Genomic DNA, 21,247 nt, shown 5'->3' on the forward strand with positions numbered 1-21,247 from the left:
GATCGACACTAGTAAGTACGCCGAAGATGATAATCGGTGCTAGGGGTGAACCGAGTGGTAGGTTGGGTGGGGTGTAATAGATACAAAACGACAAAAAATGTATTAATATGTCGAATAAGAAAGAGACAAATGTAAAAAGATAAAAACAACCCATTTATCGAGAACTATGAGGCCATTTACCAAATACTTATTTGAGTAAGCGTTTATCAAGTCATGTTGCATTACCGGATGAATATGACAATGATCAAGATCTTATCTAATAAGAACGAAAACAAAGATCGAAAATCTTACCCAATAAATAAGGATGATGATTCTAAATTAATTTTTTACTGTTTTTTTTTGCCATCCCTACTGTGGACCCCTCTTTTTCTCCCCATCCACTTCCACTCATTACTCCCCTTTCTAGATTCGCTCTGATCTATAAATTATTATCATTACAATAATATTCACACCAGACGGCAGCAGATACGTAGCAACACGCCTTCTACCAACCGTCCTGAGTCCGGTGGTCGATGGGTACCGCCATGGAATTTTCTCTTAATAATTGACGGTCACTTTGCCTTCATCCTTGCTAGTTATCTGATCTGATTGAACTTCTTGATCGTCCGACCGGGATCCATAGAAGGTTGGAGTTCAGAGTTTGCTTTCGAAGGGTAAGTAACTGCTCACGATTTGTGTCTTGCGAAGCTTTTGAAACTTCATGTTGCTTTCTGTAGTTTAGCTTTAGGATTCACAATTGTTGTAGTAATCAAAGGATGTGTTGATTTGATTGAGTGATTGTGTGGATGAAACGCCTAATTCTAGGTTTAGAAGCAACCTAATCATGGATCTAGTGTTTAAACCTGCATATTAGGGTTTTTCTTTATGATTTAAATCTGCATACTACTAATTGCTTCATTTAGATTCGTGAGCTGGTTCAAAAGTCGTGGGATACCGATAACTTTCACCATGTTTTAAGATGATTTTGAGGTTATAGGGTCCGTTTGATGTTGCTTTGGACTATAGGGTGTTAGAAATTGGCATCAGAGGTTGATCATGAACCATCTGATTTGGAGAAAAGGAGGGGTGGGGTCATACAACTAATTGCATAACACTGTTGAGTGTAACAATCCGACCTATATATGGATATAAAATTAGATTTGCAAGGTCCTATAAGTTCAAAGTTGTGGGCTACCAATAACTTCTACCATAATTTTAAGATGATTTAAAGGTTATAGGGTCCGTTTGATGTTCTTTTGGACTACAGGGTGTTACAAATGATATCAGAGTTGATCATGTACAATCTGATTTGGATTTGGGGGGGGGGGGAGGGGGGGTCATACTACTAATTGTATAATATTGTTATGTGTGACAACCGGTCCCATATAGATAGGAAATTAGATTTACGAGCTTTTATGAGTTCGATGTTATGGACTACCAATAACTTACACCATGGTTTTAAGATGATTTGGAGTTCATAGGGTTGGTCTGCGGCTGTTTTGGACTATGTAACGTTACAAATGTTGTTAGAGTTGATCATGTACCATCTGATTTGGATTTTTTTGGGGGAGGAGGGGGATGTTTAATACTACTAATGGCATAATGTTGTTAACTTGTTATGTGCAACAACCACATCTCATGTGGATAGAAAATTAGATTTGTGCACTCCTTATAAGTTCAAAGTTGTGGGCCACCAATAACTTCCACCATGGTTTTAAGATGGTTTTGGAGGTCATAGGGTCAGTCTGCTGCTGCTTTGGACCTGGGGTGTTCCAAATGGTATCGCAGTTGATCATGTACCATCTGATTTGGAGAAAGAGGAGGGGGCATAGTACTAATTGCCTAATGTTGTCATGTGTAATAACTCGTCCCATATGCATAAAAAGCTCCTTACAAGTTCAAAGTTGTGTACTACCACCATGATCTTACGATGATTTGGAGGTTATAGGGTCAGTTTGCTATCGCTTTGGACTGTGGGGCATTACATATGGTATCAGAGTTGATCTGTACCATCTAATTTGGAGGGAGGGAGGGAGGGGGTCATACTACTTGCATAATGTTGTTATGTGTAACAACCCGTCCTAGATGGATAGAAAATTAGATTTGTGAGCTCCTTATAAGTTCAAAGTTATGGGCTACCAATAACTTCCACCATGGTTTGTAAGATGATTTGGAGGTTATAGTTCCAGTCTGCTACTATTGGATGTTACAAATGGTATCAGAGTCGATCCTATCATTTGGATGGCTAGGCAAACCTTATTGAGCCTAACATCGTGCCTTGTTCCTCCTTATGATTTATGCAGGCGAGTGCAATGTCAACTGCTGCACGAAAGAGGCTGATGAGGGATTTCAAGAGGTTACAGCAAGACCCTCCTGCCGGCATTAGCGGAGCACCTGAAGACAATAATATAATGATGTGGAATGCTGTGATATTTGGGTAATTCATACAAAAATGAAATGAAAAACGTTCAAATTCTTTATTTCAAGATTGGTATCATCCCGTCCTCTTTGCTTTCTGTACTTATATAAAACACATATTGTATAAAAAATGTGATATGGTTTCCGTTTTTCATTGCAGTCCGGATGACACTCCATGGGATGGAGGTAAATTCACATTATGTTTGTGTGGTGTTTCTTAATCTTTCGGTTTATTTTTTAATTTTTTTTTTCTGTGAACTGATCATTGAACGTATCAGGTACGTTTAAAATGGCGCTACATTTTTCGGAGGAGTATCCAAATAAGCCACCGGTGGTGCGGTTTGTTTCTCGTATGTTCCACCCGAACAGTAAGTATTATAATATATATGCAATACAGAACTTCAATAATGGCTTTCTTAAATATAGAAGATATCCATCTAAATATATGTGCTGTTACCTGCAGTTTATGCTGATGGAAGCATCTGTTTGGACATTTTACAAAATCAATGGAGTCCTATCTATGATGTTGCTGCTATTCTAACCTCCATCCAGGTAATTGTTTCACAAAACCAACGTTGTAGTCGTGTCAATAGAAAGATGATTGTCAATTGTTAAATTGATATATATATATATATATATATATATATATATATAGGGAAGGGTTCAAACAAGAACAACTTCATTTTACGAGACGCGAGAACACCCTTTTACTATAGTCAATCACATATGATACTTCCATCACATATTATACATATGTGATACTAAATTAGAGACACGGACGACTTTTGGTGCGACCTAGATTGCGGGCCAAGTCGCCCGTACACCATAGATCGCCTCATGTGTATTATCACATGTGAGAAAGGGTGTTCTTGATGTGATACTGTACTTCATCACATCTGACAACCTAGGTCGCAGAGCATGTCGTCTGCATACCACCAGGCCCCCCTTTATGTGTATTATCACATGTGATAAGGGTATTCTCGTGTTTTTATAAAATGGAGGTGTTATTGTTTGAACTTCCACCTATATATATATATATATATATATATATAGGGGCTCAAGAAAGAACTAACTAGTTTGTGGTAACCGTGAGTTACAATCTCAACCACAAATCAATAGATAAATTAGGAAATTTATAATTTTGGTAATTTTGAATTAAAATTTTAATGCAAGGACATTTTAGGTATTTTCTCTCCTCTCTCCTCTCTCCTCTCTTCTCTTTCCGGCCTCTGGCCACCATCCTCCGGCCTCTGGCCACCGTCCTCCGGTGATACCACTGTGATACCTAAAAGTATTGACTCTGTTAAACAAAAGACACAGTGTGATACCCAAACATATATAAGATGCATTGTGATACCACTGTGTTACATCTCCGATCGACCACACAAACGACCTCAGTGTGATACCCAAGCACATATACGATGCATTGTGATATCATTGTGGTATCACCGGAGGACAGTGGCCGGAGGACGGGGAGAGAAGAGAGGAGAGTTTTAAAATACCTAAAATGTCTTTGCATTAAAATTTTAATTCAAAATTACCAAAATTATGAACTTCCTAATTTATCTATTGATTTGTGGTTGAGATTGGATCTCACGGTTACCACAAATTAATTAGTTGTCATTTGATTAGGCCCCTATATATATGTATATATCTTATCTATACTATATTATAAAGCATTTGACAGAAACTCTTAAAAACCATTTTTTATGCGAAAGTACCGTTTATTAATGCATATTACTTAAAATTGCAAGTAGATTGTGCATAAGTACAACTTATTAAAGCTCCATATATGAATTCGTGTAACTAACTCCAAATAAACATAATCAAATACAGGATAAACATCTCATTTTAAATATAAAAAATCTAAAATATAATTAGGATAATCATTGAGTTCTAACAGAATACTTAATTATTATCTTTATAATTTTGTTATATTATTAAGCCAAAAATAGATTATTTCATTATTAAACTTAAATTAAATTATAATAAAAAATAAATTAAGAAATTACATAAAAAATGAAAACTTTTAAATAGTTGATTTGATATTAACACTGATATATTTTTTTTTTCAAATTTATATTTTATTCAAAAATAAATCATTATTGTTTTTTTAAAAACACATAAAATTGTACTATAACATCGACAGAGACAAATAATAAAATAGAACACTAAAATCGAGATGTGTCTCGCTACATTGCGCGAGTACTCTTCTAGTATATAAGAGAGAGAGAGGTTCAGGGGAAAACCCTCCAAAAAAAACGAAAAACCGAGAAACACCCTAATAACCATTCATTTGGATGGTATGCATATTTGCATACAAGTAATTGAGGATGTTTCCTAGTTTCTATGCACGTATGCAGGCGAATGGTTATTAGAGCGTTCATCATTTTTTCATTTATTTGCGGTTTTCTCCTAAAGGTGACCCTATATATATATATAATATACTTGGGATCATGTGAATTTTATTTTTTTGAGAACCATGAGCCCCCCTCATAGCCTGCGGATGAGTTTTGTTGCTTGATCCAATGCTTCACACAAAAAAAGGATGGCAAGACCGTAAAATAAACGGAACTTTGATGGCAGTGATGTAGGTGGATACGGAGCTTAAGATACCTCACATATCTTAACACGGAGTTGTTAACATACTAACATAAATAAACACATAGGGTGTGTTCGGTTGGGGGGTATTAGAAGGTAATGACTGGAAATAATAATAATTGATTATGTTTGATTCAATTAAGGAATGAAAATGGAATGAACAAAGATGTTTGGTTTCAAAAAATTAATCAATCATTATAATAGATTTGGTTAAAAATCATTCCTCCTCAATTTGGGGGGAATATGAACTTTTTTCTTTTAATTCTGCCTCTCACTCCTTCTCGTCTACCAATACGTTCATTGGAAAGATGATATGATGCAATGGATTAGGTGGCTATCAAGTTTTTTTTGTTTTATAATTAATTAATTCTAAGGAATCCCTAATATTATAATAGAATGGAATGAAAACAATGATTACCATTCTACCCTATTTTAATTACGAGTCCCATCTTCATTTCTTAAAGCGAACCAAACACCCCCTGAACCTTAACATGAAAACACCGAACCTGTGACATAAAAACACTGAACTTACCTTAACATAAAAACTAACATCTTAACATGTTAAGGTATGTTAAGATGCCCAAATGCAGAAAACCAAAGACCGAAATGCCCCCTCCTTCACAAGAAAGATGCACGCTCCACTTCATTAGATCAAACGCCATCGCACCTAATTCCATCCATAAATCGATTTGATTCCCTATGAGTTCTAGTTGAAAGTGATCGACGGCCGTGAAGTGGTTCTCACGGAAAGGGGGAGTTCTCACCAGAAACCCATTTTTCTGGTGAGAACTCCCACTTTCCGTAAGAATCACTTCATGGCCCTTGCTCATTTTTTTTTTCTTTTGCGTTTGATCGAACAACGCTGCTTGCACATCCTTCTTGTGAAGTAGGGGCACTATGGTCTTATGTTTTTCCACGGGACATCTTGTTTAGTTGATGTTTATATGGTCTGATGAATGTTGTGTTTTTTAACTCTGGTAGTCATTGCTGTGTGACCCAAACCCAAATTCGCCTGCGAATTCAGAAGCTGCACGGATGTTTAGCGAGATGAAACGTGAGTACAATAGGAGAGTACGGGAGGTTGTTGAACAGAGCTGGACCGCCGACTAAACAATTCTTGAAGTCGTCGTTCGCGTGAGTCTTTATCCCGGATTCTTTGCAAAAAAACACTTTCGGATTTCTGATAGAACTCATTGCCTATTTTATGCGTGTCTTGGTTGGTTTGCATTCTTCAACAATGAATGATTCAGATACTTATTGGATTTCTGTCAGTCAGCATCATCTGTGTCTTTTTAAGGGGACGTTTACCTGGTAAGTGCTTACGGGTAAGAGTCAACACTTTTACGTAACGGGTAGGATTTTAGTCCATTAAACGGCATTGTCGGCAACATTTTATTTAGTAAGCGCTTACCTGGCAAGAGTTGTTACTCTCACTTACCAGGTCTAAAGACTCTCGGTCCTTGTCATTGCTCTTACAGGGTAAGATTTTCAATGTTTGTCATGTTTATCCGATAAAGTAAAATGACCCGGTAAACACTTGTTGGGTAAGCGTTTGGTAAACGACCCATAAGTTGCATCTTTTGGATGGCCCATAAATTATGTTTTTGGATGGCAAGCATGATAGTCCTTTTTTGAGATTGGGAAACAGGTTAACCGATCGGTTTCTGGACCAGTCCCAACATCCCACAACCCTGAACCGGTCTATGTACTTGGTTCTCGTTGGACTGGTCTTCTTACGAAATTGCATAATAATTGGTTTACGTCAACCGGTCTGACCTAAATTGGTTTCAAACCGTGCAGTAACCTATGCCAAATGACCATCTCTAGTCCTTGTTACACGTATTTTGATGGGTATCACATTTCTGAACTAAACCAAACGTGACTGGTATAATCTTATTTGGTATGGAGTTTAAAAGATACGATGTACTTAGACTTTCCTTCTACCAACTGTTTTTTAAAAAACCCCAAATTCCTTGGTTATTAATATCAAAGTAAGATTTAGGAGAAAACCTCTTTAAAGATGAAAAACTGAGGAACATCCTCGTCAATGGCAGACCTAGGAATTTCTGTGAGTGGTTGCACCTTTAAGGTGGGTTTGCAAAATAGCGTTGAGAATGAAAAAAGTACCATGAAAAAAGAAAATCAAAGGGATGGGCTTCGGTAAAAAAGGTATGGAGAGTTCTCCATTTTTGGATCAATCTTAATTGAAGATCAACATTGATGAAATGCACCAGACTGATTCTCGTGAGAAGCGCAATTCATAGGATCGCGGTGAGATTAAAAGTGATCAAGGGTCTAAAATCAAAATGGCATGGTGGAACGTCTCTAATTATATATATGAGGTTATGAGTTTAATTCTTGTAACTATATTTTTTCTATTAATATTTTCAGAAATAACATCGTGTGGCTTGAGTTAATGATTTGGGTAGTTCTTGCAGTTGCATTCTAAAATTAAAAGAGAAAAAACATAAATTTTGCTTAAAATAAGATTAGAATCCATGACCTAATCCAACCATTTCACCATGGTTAATTTCGGTTATAAAGTTGGTTTCAATTTAACGACACCCCTAAGAATCAAGCGGGTGTAACTCTTAAAGACATCAATTTTTCTCTTCCAATAATCGAATGAACGGGTGTAAAGGACCCTGCTCCCCTTTTAGTAGGTATGCCCCTGACCTTTATGTAAGTAACTGAAGGTATTTCTTCGTTTTAATGGATATGTGCATGTTAAACACATGTATATATGAATGGTTACTATGATGTTCTTTAGTTTTTCATTTTTTATTTTTTCTTAAATATAAGTACCTCATCCTATACAATTTATAATACAACACCATTCCTAATCCAACTCTTTTAATTTTTGAAATAAAATACATATATGAAAATAGGGAAATTAATATAAATAGTCATTTTCAAAAACGAAATTCATCTTCTTACTATTTCTTTCCATGAAATACCAAAAAGTCATTACTTCCACAATAGGCACCCTCGTCGACTGCAAAGGAGCTAGAAGACAAAATAACCAATTTTCACTAAAATCCGCAAGCAGCACTTTTGCAAGTTGAGAACCATATTCAGAAATTTACAGATTTCTTTTTCTACATTTTGACTCCTCCACAAGTTAACGGTTGCTAATTAGTTACTTTCTAACAGTTTTAGAAATTAAATAATTAAAAAATAAATATATAAAGTTAAAATGATTATTTTAATTAATTTTTTTACGAAAATATTAATGGTGCAGATTGCACTTTGATATTGTACTTGATGGCCCACGCAATAATAATATGAATGGTACACGTGTTTGTTTTGTCTCGATATCTAATTTCATGTGTGATGTGATACCGTGGTCCCATGCTATTAATTACCAAACTCGTCCCCACACATTAACTGTAAAGTTTCAATGGAATACGACTCGATAGTCGATACTCATATAATCCTACAACATTTATTATACGTTTTAATTTATCTGTAAAGTTTCGCGGTTTGACATAAAATTATTAAGTGATTAAAATGATTAAAATGCTCTTTTGATATAATACAAAATGAAATATAGTTGTTTGGTAATCGTTTACAATGAAATTAGAGTATTGAATGGTTAATGGAAGCCCAAGATACAAAATCATTCAGAGGGTTTTAGAACTATTAAAATGCAGACTTTTTTTTTCTGCCAAACAAGATTCATCTCTTAACGATTCAAAGACTGTCTCTTAATAAAAACTATTAAGAGGTAAACAAACAACTCCTTAATTTGTTTCCTTATGATCTTTTTGAAAAAACATATTATATAAAATAAATAATATATATATATATATATATATATATATATATATACTTTTAATGAAATTTGAACCTTTAGCGTACTAAAAGGTGACACTATTCCGGGACCAGTAAAACGGATACTGCTGGACAATAACACTTGGAGCCATCAATGCTATGTTACTCCTTTCTTGGCACAATGCTACTCGTCGAAGCACGTTTAACTACAAAATTCTGATTGAATCTAACGCATCGTAACTTTAAATATCGATAAATATTATTATAAATTTAAAAAAAAAATCTTTATTCCATGCCCAAATCCCTACAAAATATACCAAAACCAGATCCATCATCACAAGAAAAGAAAGTGAACATCTTTACAATTTTGTACTCAGGTTGCCACTGCTATTCCAACCTTCTTGAACTTGAACAGAATACTGCATGTTCCAAAGAACGTCTTCGATCGATGGACGCACGTTCACGTCTTCGTTAAGACAACTGATCGCTATTTGAACAGCGGTTTTCATGGATTCGTAAGCAAACGTTCCTCTGATCGACGAATCCGCTACTTCTTTGAGTCTTGTTGGCGATTCCATTAACCCAATCTCTAGCTGAAAACTCGAAAAACCCACTTGAAATTAGTTGAGTTACGCCGTTTTTAGTGAGAAAGAGCAATCAAGATAAGATCTTGGCCGTGAATTACCTGGTTCTTGAGTTCGATTATCTCATCCTCTGAGTTGACCGGTTTTCCTGTAATGAGTTGTAGGATTATGACTCCGAATTGATATATATCGTCTTTTTCTGGATTCGTCGGCCTGAAAAATCAGTAATTACGTGTTGGAATGGATCGAATATTCAATATTTACAAATATACAATCCGGGAAACGTACCTGTGAGGAACCTGGGAAGCGTCGTGGCTGTTTAGAGGGCTTTCCGAACCTGCCTGCTGACGAAAAATTTGAGGTTAGATCATGTGATGAATCAAGAATAAAGAGGTACGAGCATCAGAGCAGTTTTTTAGCATGTTAAATGTGTAATTTTGAAGAGGGCCCCAAAATTTTTACATTGTTTAGGGCCTTTCATGAATGAATGTAAAACCATGTTTGGATTAATCCCAGTAAATTGTGACCGCAAGAAATCAGCACTGATAAACTCAGTGGCCACAATTGTTATGTATGTCTGGAATCGAACCCTGGGCAGATTGGATATTCTACCATATCTCCCAGGAAGGTCATTCATGGAAACAACCGCTCTACTTTTTGTGGGTGGATGTCAGGTCTCCATACATCTTACCTTCCGCAGACCCCACGTCAGATGGGAAATACTGGTTTCGTTTGGTTTTTTTAAGTTTCAAGTACTTACTTTTGATGGTAACGAAATGTTGTAACTACTGATTTTGGCAGTAAGATTATCATCCAATAATACAGTCTCGATCTTTAAATCATTCCCGAAAATCCCATGTTGAGTTCCGGTGTGCAAGAATTGAATCCCTCTTGCAATTCCCATTGTGATCCCCATTCTGTGTGGCCATTTCAAGATTTCTTTCTTTCTCCAATCTGTCAAAAACCCAAAAAAGGTTAAATGGTTCGGTCGGAGCATGTGGGACCCCATCAAATTACTCTTAAATTTGTCCAAAACCCAAAAAGGTTAAATGGTTCAATCAAAATATGGGGGACTCCATCAGATTACTCTCCAAAAAAGCCCGAGGAAAGAACGGAGGTTCTAACATATAGAGTAAATTACGTTTTTCGTCTATGTGGTTTGTTAAATTGTGATTTTTGTCCCTATGGTTTAGAAATTGAGGTTTTCATCCCTATGATTTGTAATTCATTTCTATTTTCATCCTTATGTTTAACAATTTATTGTCGTATCGGTCCCTGTGGTTTACAATTATTTGCTATTCTGGTCTTAAAAGGTAGGAAGTGATCCAGAGACGAAAAAAACAATAAATTGCAAAACATGGGATGAAAATTGCAATTTCTAAACCACATGGACTAAAATCGAAATTATTAACGTATAGAGGAAAACAGGTTCCCATATATATATAGACTTAGGATCATGTGAGATCCGTGAGACCAATTCTCAACCCTTGGATTAGATCTATAATTTGACAATCTAAAAATTTATAAACGCCACGAGATTTCTCAATAATCACAAAATTGCCACCGTATAATTTAGACCGTTAGATCATTAACTTATAAAGTTGATCAATGAACATAAATTGGTCTTACAGGTCTCATGAAAAACCTTTGGTCTCATGTGAACCCAACCATATATATATATATATATATATATAAACATTAAAGAGTTATTTTATAGAACCAAACAATAAAGTACCATATCTAAATGTGTTGTAATATGTTCATAGAATGTGTTTTGGAGTCTTAATAAATTTTTTAGGACATCCTTAAAATAAAACGTCGTATAAGCTAATTTATAAGACACTGATGAGAAGTGTCTTATAAGCACATCTTTTTATAGGACACTTGTTTTTATACACATGTTTTCAAATAGTGTCCTAAAAAATAGCTAATACGAGTTTTACTATAAAAATGTCCTAAAAAAACTTGTTACAACACTTTTGTTTTATTTTAAAAATGTCCTAATAGAAATTGAATTGTAGTGGATGTCCTAAACGCGTTCTATAAACTTAATACAACATTTTTAGAAACGATGTTTTATCGTTATAAAGCAGTCTATTGGTTCATTTAGACATTTTTGGCGTCCTATGAACCCAATTTTGTTGTAGTTATAGTTGATGTGGGACTCTAACAGTTATACCTGTAAGATGATCTCTCAACGATCCGTTTGAAACATTTTCAAGAACAACAAAGACGGTGCTGCCCGAGTTGGGATGATCCATGTACGAGACGATGCAATGACCAAGAACGCTCACGAGATGTCGGTGCCGGAGCTTCGAGATCACTTCCATATGTTGTTGCACGGTTTGTGTCGAATGCTTTTGTTTTAACTTCAAACATTTGATCAACACCATTGAACCATCCCTCAACCACCCTTTGTAAAGCTGCAATCGGTGAAATTTATATAAATTATGGAAAAAAATATAACGAATATGATCAGATCGGATCGGATCGGATCGGATCAAAAGAATATCGAAATTCGGTTGTTTACTTGTGCTTGAGATCCTTCCCCCACCAAATTCGAAGAATCAAAGTTGTTTGTTGCATCTTCGATTTCTTCGAGTGTGAATATCGTATATGGCGGTAGGCCTAGTGCGGCGGTCCTCATCGTTTGTGGTCTACGCCCTGTGGAACATGCGGTTATGGAGATATAGACACGTAGAAAGTCGACACGTGGAAAATAAAACATGTTGAAAGTGAGAGCATATGCTCGGTTCGTGAAAAGCTAGTTGTTGGCTGACAGGTTAGTTGTTGGCAGATAAGTTGGTTGTTAGCTGAAAAAGTTAGTTGTTAGCTGAGAAACAGTTGTTAGGTGATATAGCTGATAAGTTGACTGTTGGTGATAACTAATTTAGTCACATTTGGTAAAAACAAGCTGACTGATAACTAACCTAGTCACGTTTGGTAAAAACAAGTCGATAAGCTAGATGACGATGTAAAATGTTGTAAAAGAACATGTTGAAAATTTGCTAAATCCTAATATAAAGGGCATAATTGGAAAATTTGGAAAAAAAAACCCCGAGCTCGTAAAAACTAGAGAAAGGTACATTTTTAGTCCCTGTGGTTTGTTAAAAATTGCGATTTTTGTCCTTATGACTTATAATTTATTGTTGTTTCGGTCCCTATGGTTTACAATCTTATTACTTGTACTTTAAAGATAGGAATTAGTCCAAGGATGAAAATGACAATAAACTCTAAATCACATAGACGAAAATCACAATATCTAAATCATAGGTATGAAAATTGAAATTATTAACAAACCATAGGGACAAAAATCGTAATTTACTCTAAAAACTATCAGTTAGAAAATTACTTGATTCTAAAGCAAGGGCATAACGGGAAAAAAGTGAAAAAAGTCCCAAGGAGCTTATTAAAAAACCATTCAAAGTAGTTTTTTAATAAGCTAACTTATGGCTTACGAAACGAGACTTTTTGAATAAGCTTAAAAATTAGCTTGTGTCTAAGACATTTAACAAGCCAATATAACATATCTAGTCTGCACTCATGCAGTCTAGACCAAATCGAACCAAACAAACCCAGTATATCTCACTCGGGTAGCAGAGAACTATCAAAATAATCAAAGAAAGAGTTATACCAGCATTGGCCATCGAAGAAGGAGCACGAACAGCGTTATTATCGAACGCAAAGCTATCCGATTTGAATTGTTTCGTCCTTTTCGCTTGTCGTCTTCTATAAACACCCAAAATCAACAACCCTATCAAACCTGCAATTCCCACAATACCCCCAATGATACCAAGAACAAGCCCAAGCTTCAAAGTGGTCTCCTCTTTCTTATGTTCACCATTTCTCTTTGTAGGCAAAACTGCAATTGCTTCTTTCTGGCAAAACTTGTGAGGGTGTTGATACTTTGAGGTTGTATTTGTTAAGCAATTCCACAAGCTAATAACCGTCCGATTCGCAAGATTCGATCCGATACAAGATGGTAATCTCCCAATCAAAAGATTATTAGAAAGATCCACAAATCTTAGCTTGGTGGTACAGGATAAGTTTGTGGGCATTGCTCCACTGAATTGATTGTTGGCTAAGTTGAGATACTCGATTGAAGAGAGTGAGAACAAAGAAGAAGGGATGGGACCCACAAGTTTATTTGATGAGATATCGAGTCTTTGAAGATGAACAAATTTGACAAAATCAGATGGGATTTGAACCCTAATTGAATTATTCTTCAATGTGATCGACACAAGATTGTAACTTAGAGAAGGGTATTTTGGTCCTAAAAGATTACTACCCAAATCAAGAACTTCAAGATTCTGCAACCATTTAAGATCAGGAACACTTCCATTCAACAAGTTTTTGGAGAAATCAAGAACGGTGAGGTTCTTGATTGAAGAAATGGAAGATGGAATATCGCCATTAATGGAGTTTGAGCTAAAGTTCATGACTTGAAGGGACCAAAACCTATCAATTTTAGGCGGTAGTGGACCCCACAACCCCAAGGACACAAGTGTCAATTTCTTCAAACTAGAAAGCTTTGTGACCACAGTGAAGAATGAATCAATGGAGAAATTTGCAGAAAGTGCAGATTTTGTCTTGTTTCCAATAATAGTTAATTCAGTGATGCGATTACCTTCACAAACTATTACAAGATTGGGGTTTGAAGGAAGATAGCAGAAATCTGTCCATTTACTCCATTGTTGAAGAACTGGTGGGTATTCAAGCTTTTGTTGAGCTTGAAACAGGGTTCTTGAATCGGCTGGATTCAATTGGGAATTGGAAGATTGAAGTAAAAAGAGTGAAAAGAAAGCTAGAAAGATGAAATTACTTGATACCCAGATGGAATAATCCTCCATTTTTGCTGAATCAAAGCTTAAAACTCCATGGATCTCGTTCTAAACACCTTTGACCCGACCCGACCCGACCCGACCCTGTTCTTGATGGAAGTGCAAAAATGGTGTTTTTGGAGATGGGTTACAGAAAAAAGGTGAATTAAGAGGAGGGTTTTTGAAAAGATGGAGACTTTTTGCATGAAATATTGAGAAGGAAATGATTGAAAAGAAAAGGATTTTAAGGAGAATGATGAAGATGTAGTGTTGGAGATTCTAAAGCCAACATGGCTTGTTTTAAAGTCTATCTGTATTTTGCTATAATTTAAGAATGATAAAAACAGATTATATTCCATTGGTTCAGAAAATAAAATTAAAATAAAAATTAAAATTAAAATGATAATTTATTTTTATTTATTTATTCTGGAAAATATTCTTTTTACATAATTTTAGTGGGTGTGTTTGATTCTTTGATAACATAATTATTGTAAAAAAACTTGTAAAGCCATCAATTTTGATAATTTATTGATAAAAAGACAAATATAAGGATATTTTTTATAAAATTACGGTGGTCTGTTGGTTAGTTTATTATTTTTTATTGTATTTTTTTCAAAAACATGATAAATCTAAAATTAAAAGCTAAAAACTAAAAAAATGACACATATGGGGTATAAACTCGGGTTTGGGGTGGAAAAAAAATCTTGCAAACCAACTCTACCAAGGAAAACTTGTGTTATCATTGTAGTTTCAATTTCAAAGTATATATGATGTCACACGATAAATTAATATGATGGTACTTTTCACGACCTTAAATTTTTTTACACTATGAGGTGGCATGCACCATCGTATGCTCTATATTGGGTTCGTCCACGGTGGAAATATACCATCTATCTTATACTTGAACTCAAGTGTTGTCAAAACCCTTATGGCTATGGAGATTCATATGTGATGACTGATGACTCCGGCTTCCAGGTTATTCATGGTCACCCTAAGAACTAGTCAATAGATGTAAGCTGACTTAAAAACATACGGTTACCTAATTTAATGAGACGATAAAAGTTTTATTAAATTTCAAAAATCACATAAATTCATTTAAAATTCAATTATTTGATGGGAGTAGTTTGTATTAGAAATTGGAAAATATGTCATTCTTCAATTATTTAATAGCAAGAAAAAAGTTTCAATTTTCTAGAAAAGGGAGCTTTTTTTGCTTACTTATATGAATATATAATTTACTTTTTAAAAATATATAATATAAATGATTAAAAAACTAATTTATATTAATTAATCTAAAAAATGGTTTTCTTAACATGCAAAAATAAAATATTAATACATAACACATAATTTAAGATAAATTGCATAAAAAATAACGTACTTTTACTTGATTTTTACTTTAAGTTACATACTTTTATTTTGCTACCTAAGATGTAAGTTTTAAACATTTAAGTACCCGGGTACGGTTGAAGTATTAACCGATTATAATGTTGATGTGTCAAGTGATATGGTATCCAACTTAGTATTATTTGCTGACGTGATTAGTGATATAGATTTTTTTAATCTAAAATAACTCTTCAACCGGTTATTCAGGTACTTAAAACTTTATATCTTAAGTACCAAAATGAAAGTTTAAAAAGTATGCTAACCAAAATAGGAATCGAGTTAAAGTACGTTATTATTTCATACAATTTGTCCTATTTTTTACTGAAGTGAAAATATGTATCGCTTAAATAAATGTTTGTTTTCACCATTATTAACATAATACAAGTCATTAATAAATCAGTATTAATATAAATATTTTTTTAGCAAATTAGGTAATAAGTAAAACATTATTTTTTAATAAAAAATAAATTACTTGTAGAAATATTAATTTTTATAAAAGAAATAAAAAATACTTATTTAATTGAATAAAAAAAACCCTTATTATAAGATGGACATGTTATTTTGGTACAACTAGTTGCAGAAGCATTCATCGTCTACCCAAGTACAAGATCTGCAATTAATACTTTATTCCTATTTTTCTACATTCATTTTTTTTTGGATTATTCTAAATTAATACTTTCTTTCTTATTTCATATAATTTAATAATAAAATATTAGCAAATTGCATAAAAAAATAACGTACCATAATTTGATTTTTATTTTAGATAACCAATTTCCCAAACTTTCATTTTGGTACAAAAAATGCAAAGTTTTTAAGATTTAAATATCTGGGTAACCGTTGAAGCATTAACCGGTTACCATGTTGATGTGGTATCCAGTTAATGCTTCATCAAATAATACTGAGTTGGATACCACATCAATTGCCACATCAACATAGTAACCGGTTAATGTTTCAACTGGTTATCCGGGTACTTAAATGTTTAAAATTTTATATTTTAGGTACCAAAATGAAAGTTTTTATAAGTACGTTACCTAAAATAAGAATCAAGTTAAAGTATGTTACTTTTTCATGTAATTTTCCCTTTATCATTTTCTTGAAAGATTAACACAAGTTAAAGTACATTATATTTTCATGCAATTTGGCATTTATTATATTCAATATTACATGATGTACTTATTTTAAGAGTATCTCCAATGCAAGATTCTTATGAGCAAAAAGTGAAGTAACTTGTAAGAACTATCATTGCAGATAATTCTTATAAATACCTCATCTTCTCTAGGTTATTATACAAGAAAATGGTTCTTACCATGAAGTTTGTATGAAGTGACAATTTTCTATTTTTTTTTCCTTTCTATTTTCTTGACTTTATAATTATTAATATATATATTAAATATATAATTACTGATGTTGAAAAAATACACGAAACCCATAAAAATGAGGTTTTTATAAGAACTACCATTATGGAGATTTATATAAGTTCTTAATTTAATGAGTTGAAAGTGATCTAACAAAAAGTACAAAAAAATTGATTCTTACAAGAACCTCCATTAAAAATGTTATTAATAAAATATCATGATTTAAAGAGTTAGGTGAGTTTGTTTTTAAGAAGTGATGAAGTATGATTTCACTTGTGATTTATAAGAGGTGGTACTGAAAAAATTGTTTGTTTTAAATCTGAAGTCTGAAATTTGAATCGACCAAACTAAGTGCAAAGTTATAAAAGATAAATAGTTTTCGCTAAAAAATCACTTCCAATCCCCAAAATATAAATCATTTGATAGAGAACGAATTAAGATTAAGTTGTATTAAGAGATACATTTACCACTTAAAATTTTGGAAGACATTTAAAGATTTTAAAGCTTTTATTTAAATAAAAAAACGCTCTTTGTACTCAAACATCTAAACAAATCAGATTTCAAAGGTATTAAAAAATAATTTTAAGAAAATAAACAAACCGTTATTAAATAATTTACTGCATATCAAATGACAATTATATTTGTTAAGAAAATTAAAAAAATATATATTTGCAAATTGGGAAGTGTCATATGTAAAAAGTCAACACGTTAAACTCTCGGAGAGCATACCGCGGCGGTGCTTATGTTGACCCATTTTGCTTGGTCGACTTATGGCCTACACATGCCTTGGCTGCATGTCACCTCTCATTTCTCTTTTTTATCTATGTTAAAATCAGATCAAATCATATTTTAAAACCAAATCAAATCATATTTAAAAATATAAAAAATTAAATAACATTTTTGATACATCTTTCAAACAATTAAAAGATTATTTTATTGGTTTTCTGTTAAGTCATATACATATGAATTAATTTGTCTGTATGGATTTATCTGTCCGTATAAATTGTGAATTTTTTTGTTTGGAAGGTTTTTTTTTATCATAGATGGAATGGGCGTGTTTTTGTTCATTAAGACATGTTCGGGAAAAAAAAATTGTTTTATGCATAAAACTTCTTTAGGTTTTTACTGAATAAATCTTTTTCTATGTCATTAAGCCACTATCAAATAGTCAAGTCTAATTGACTGAATAAACTGTGAGTTACGTTAAATTTATTAAGCTGCTAACAAACATATCCTAAGTTTTACTGGTAAGACCTTAGGTTTCACTTTTTAGAAGTTATAGATTTTTCTGCTAATTAACTTTATCACCCATGAAATTGGTTGAAATGTATGTAAATTGGTCCGAGTATTAAATGTTATAAAAAATATAACTTAATTAAAATATCTTGTTGTAAATCAGTATAGAAAATTTCATAAATCATAATCAATGTATTTTCATCATAGATTTTCTGCAATAATAATTGAAATATACTTGTGACATAACTATACAATATAAAACAAAAGTAATTTATATTTTTTTATTAACCTAGATATCCATCTTGCTATTTGAGCCGATTAATTTCAGGACAACCACTTGCGTGGAGTTACCGCAGTTAGACCTCTGTAGCCACAAGGGGGTTTTTATTCCCCATTGGATTCGAACCTGAGACATTAAGACATTTTTGACATTTGGAATCAAAGTTCAAATTAATCGGATACTACCATTATGGTTAGTAATTTATAATTTTGATGTCTAAAACAAGCAACATTTTATATTTTTAAATTGTTTAAAAATATACGTTATTTTTTTACAAGCTTAATTATTTGTCTATTAACAATTATTACATAAGTGTTTCTAAAACGTAACACACTACGTTCTAAGTGGTATACATATACCTGTATAAAACGACGAGTGTTCGAGTTCAACAATTGTATTGTGAGAGCCACAATTCTTGTACAGATTGAACTACATGAAGATATCGAATTCTTATTTAACTCAGAAACAGACTTATAAATTTTTCAGATGATGACACCATTTGACAATAGAAACAAATATAAAAAAAATTATAAAATTAACGTTGGTCTTGTTGGTTAGTTTTTGCTTTTAATAAATCTGAAACTAAAAGCTAAAAACTAAGAAAATGAAACTAACAAGATTCGAACTCGACGTCTCGGAAGAAATAAAAAGTCTTGCCAACCAATTCTAACAAGGGGAACTTGTATCCTAATTATAGTTTCAAAATATACATGGTGACACTTTTCACGACCCTATAATTTTTTACGTTATGACGGAGGAAGAAAGCGTGGCCCGTCCCTACGATTTGTGTCTTATATAATGCTTTTAAAACTGGTTGTTATAAGCAACCTTGATATTCTGTAGTTAGATTTTAATCCAAATATACCACATTTTTCATTAACAACCATTAAAATAAATTATCAACAAAATTTATTTTTATTTTATCTTATAAATGTTACTAATTAATTATTAATAAAAGAAATAAAAATAAAACTCCATATCAAATTAAATCTTATATTAATTTTTTTAAATAAATAATTTGTTTTGGTAACATGCGAGTGTCTTCACACGAAAGAAGGGAACATTAACTTTTGGTACAACTGCCCACACCAAGACAATATCTCTTTATTTAATTAATGCATATTAATTGTCCCCAAAACTAACAACTAATTTTGGTAATTGGCTACTTGTAAAATAACGTTATTTTAGATTCCCAATGCACTTATCTTTTACTATAATTAGAGCACTTCCTTTTTGTTTCGTATATATTATTAACGGTTTGTTTGTTTTCCTCTTAATAGTTTTATTAAAAGGCAGTATCTGAATCATTAAGAGATGAATCTTGTTTGACAAAAAAAATTTGCCTCTTAATGATTCTAAAACCCTTTGAATGATTTTGTATCATGAGTATCTCTTAACCATTAAGTGTCCAGATTTCATTGTAAACAATTACCAAACAATTATATTTTGTTTTGCACTATATCATAAAAGTCTCTTAATCATTCGACCACTTAATCATTCTGCATCAAACCATTCAGCAGATGTCAAACAACCCCTAAGATTTCGTATGGTTTGTAAAATTATTTTTGAGGGATTTAAATTTCATGGAGAAACCAATGCAATAATACATGAAATGAAAGCTTAAAGGAAGTAAAAGACATCATTTTAACATGTATATGGTTTTATAAAAGCAAATAGCAAACTAGTAATACTAGGTTTTGATGCAAATATTGAAAATTAAGAAATGCTAAGAGATGGGGAAGAACACTTAAATCTTGAACTTGAGACTTGGATATTTAGCCTAAATGAGGTTTAAATGATACTGAATGGGTGGACATATGGAATAAATACTGAGAAAATCGCATTCAAGGAGGGGGAGGAAGAAATTTGGGAGAGAAGAGAGTTTGGTGAGAGAATGAGAATGAAAACCCAAAAATTGGCCCATAAAACGTTGTCAAGTGGTATTCGCTAGTTTCACCGCTAGTTAAACTAGCCCGAACACTTTGAATGAAATCAAACAATGGTATTCGCTAGTTAAATTAGCTCTGAAACTAGTCCGAGCACTTTGAATGAAATCAAACAATGGTATTCGCTAGTTTTACCACTAGTTAAACTAGAGAACAAACTAGTCCTGAAACTAGCTTGACCTACTTTTCCATACTTCTCAGTTGATTTCCTTAAGTTTTGAAGCGCCAACACTAAAACGCCCAAAAACCTTCAAATGAACTTAACTTAACCACTAAAGAACTACATTTAAAAATGAACTCAAAATAACATAGGATAGCCCTATAATACAAGGAAACAAATTAGTTATCTATCCAAAGTAGATGGTAACAATCTGATATAGACAATCAATAATTGGTAGTAGTAAGGTAAATGATAATAGTCTCATATTATTTTAGAAGATATTTTATGTATATGTGATTGAATCTGTCAATTTAATTTGATGAATATGTGATTTCATAAATATAAAATATTGATCATAATTAATGAGAACTAGTCATCTTCCATAAATATTCAAATCATAATAAATAAACTCTCATCATTTATATAAATATCTCAATTAATTGGGTTACATTGGTTGTACAAATGGACATAGTTGCATTTGAAATATACCGTATATATCTATACTATATTATAAAGCATTTGGCTAAAACTCTTAAAAACTCTTACAACTCTTAAACCCTTCCCATATCTGAATTCGTATAACTAACTGCAGATAAACACAATCAAATACATGATAAACATCTCATTTTAAATATAAAAAATCTAAAATATAATTAGGATAATCATTGAGTTCTAACAGAATACTTAATTATTATCTTTATAAAATGTTAT

General features: G+C 32.9%; 2 protein-coding genes across 2 annotated transcripts; one reads left to right on the plus strand and one right to left on the minus strand.

Annotated features, from left to right (window-relative positions):
• The first annotated feature begins 415 nt into the window (after positions 1-415).
• On the plus strand, positions 416-6,294 carry LOC112522771 (ubiquitin-conjugating enzyme E2 2-like). The gene is made up of 6 exons (XM_025132078.1): positions 416-653; positions 2,283-2,416; positions 2,558-2,583; positions 2,676-2,765; positions 2,861-2,949; positions 5,980-6,294. The coding sequence occupies exons 2-6, from the start codon at positions 2,292-2,294 to the stop codon at positions 6,106-6,108; spliced, it is 459 nt and encodes a 152-aa protein (XP_024987846.1). The 5' UTR covers positions 416-653; positions 2,283-2,291; the 3' UTR covers positions 6,109-6,294.
• A 2,719-nt stretch (positions 6,295-9,013) lies between these two features.
• On the minus strand, positions 9,014-14,206 carry LOC112522734 (probable LRR receptor-like serine/threonine-protein kinase At1g14390). The gene is made up of 7 exons (XM_025132034.1): positions 12,991-14,206; positions 11,887-12,020; positions 11,536-11,779; positions 10,117-10,310; positions 9,645-9,697; positions 9,458-9,569; positions 9,014-9,365 (listed from the first exon to the last, which is right to left on the minus strand). The coding sequence occupies exons 1-7, from the start codon at positions 14,204-14,206 to the stop codon at positions 9,132-9,134; spliced, it is 2,187 nt and encodes a 728-aa protein (XP_024987802.1). The 3' UTR covers positions 9,014-9,131.
• Positions 14,207-21,247: the final 7,041 nt, after the last annotated feature.

The sequence above is a fragment of the Cynara cardunculus genome (assembly GCF_001531365.2).
Source record: "Cynara cardunculus var. scolymus isolate 2C chromosome LG 12, CcrdV1, whole genome shotgun sequence".
Taxonomy (NCBI): Eukaryota; Viridiplantae; Streptophyta; class Magnoliopsida; order Asterales; family Asteraceae; genus Cynara; species Cynara cardunculus.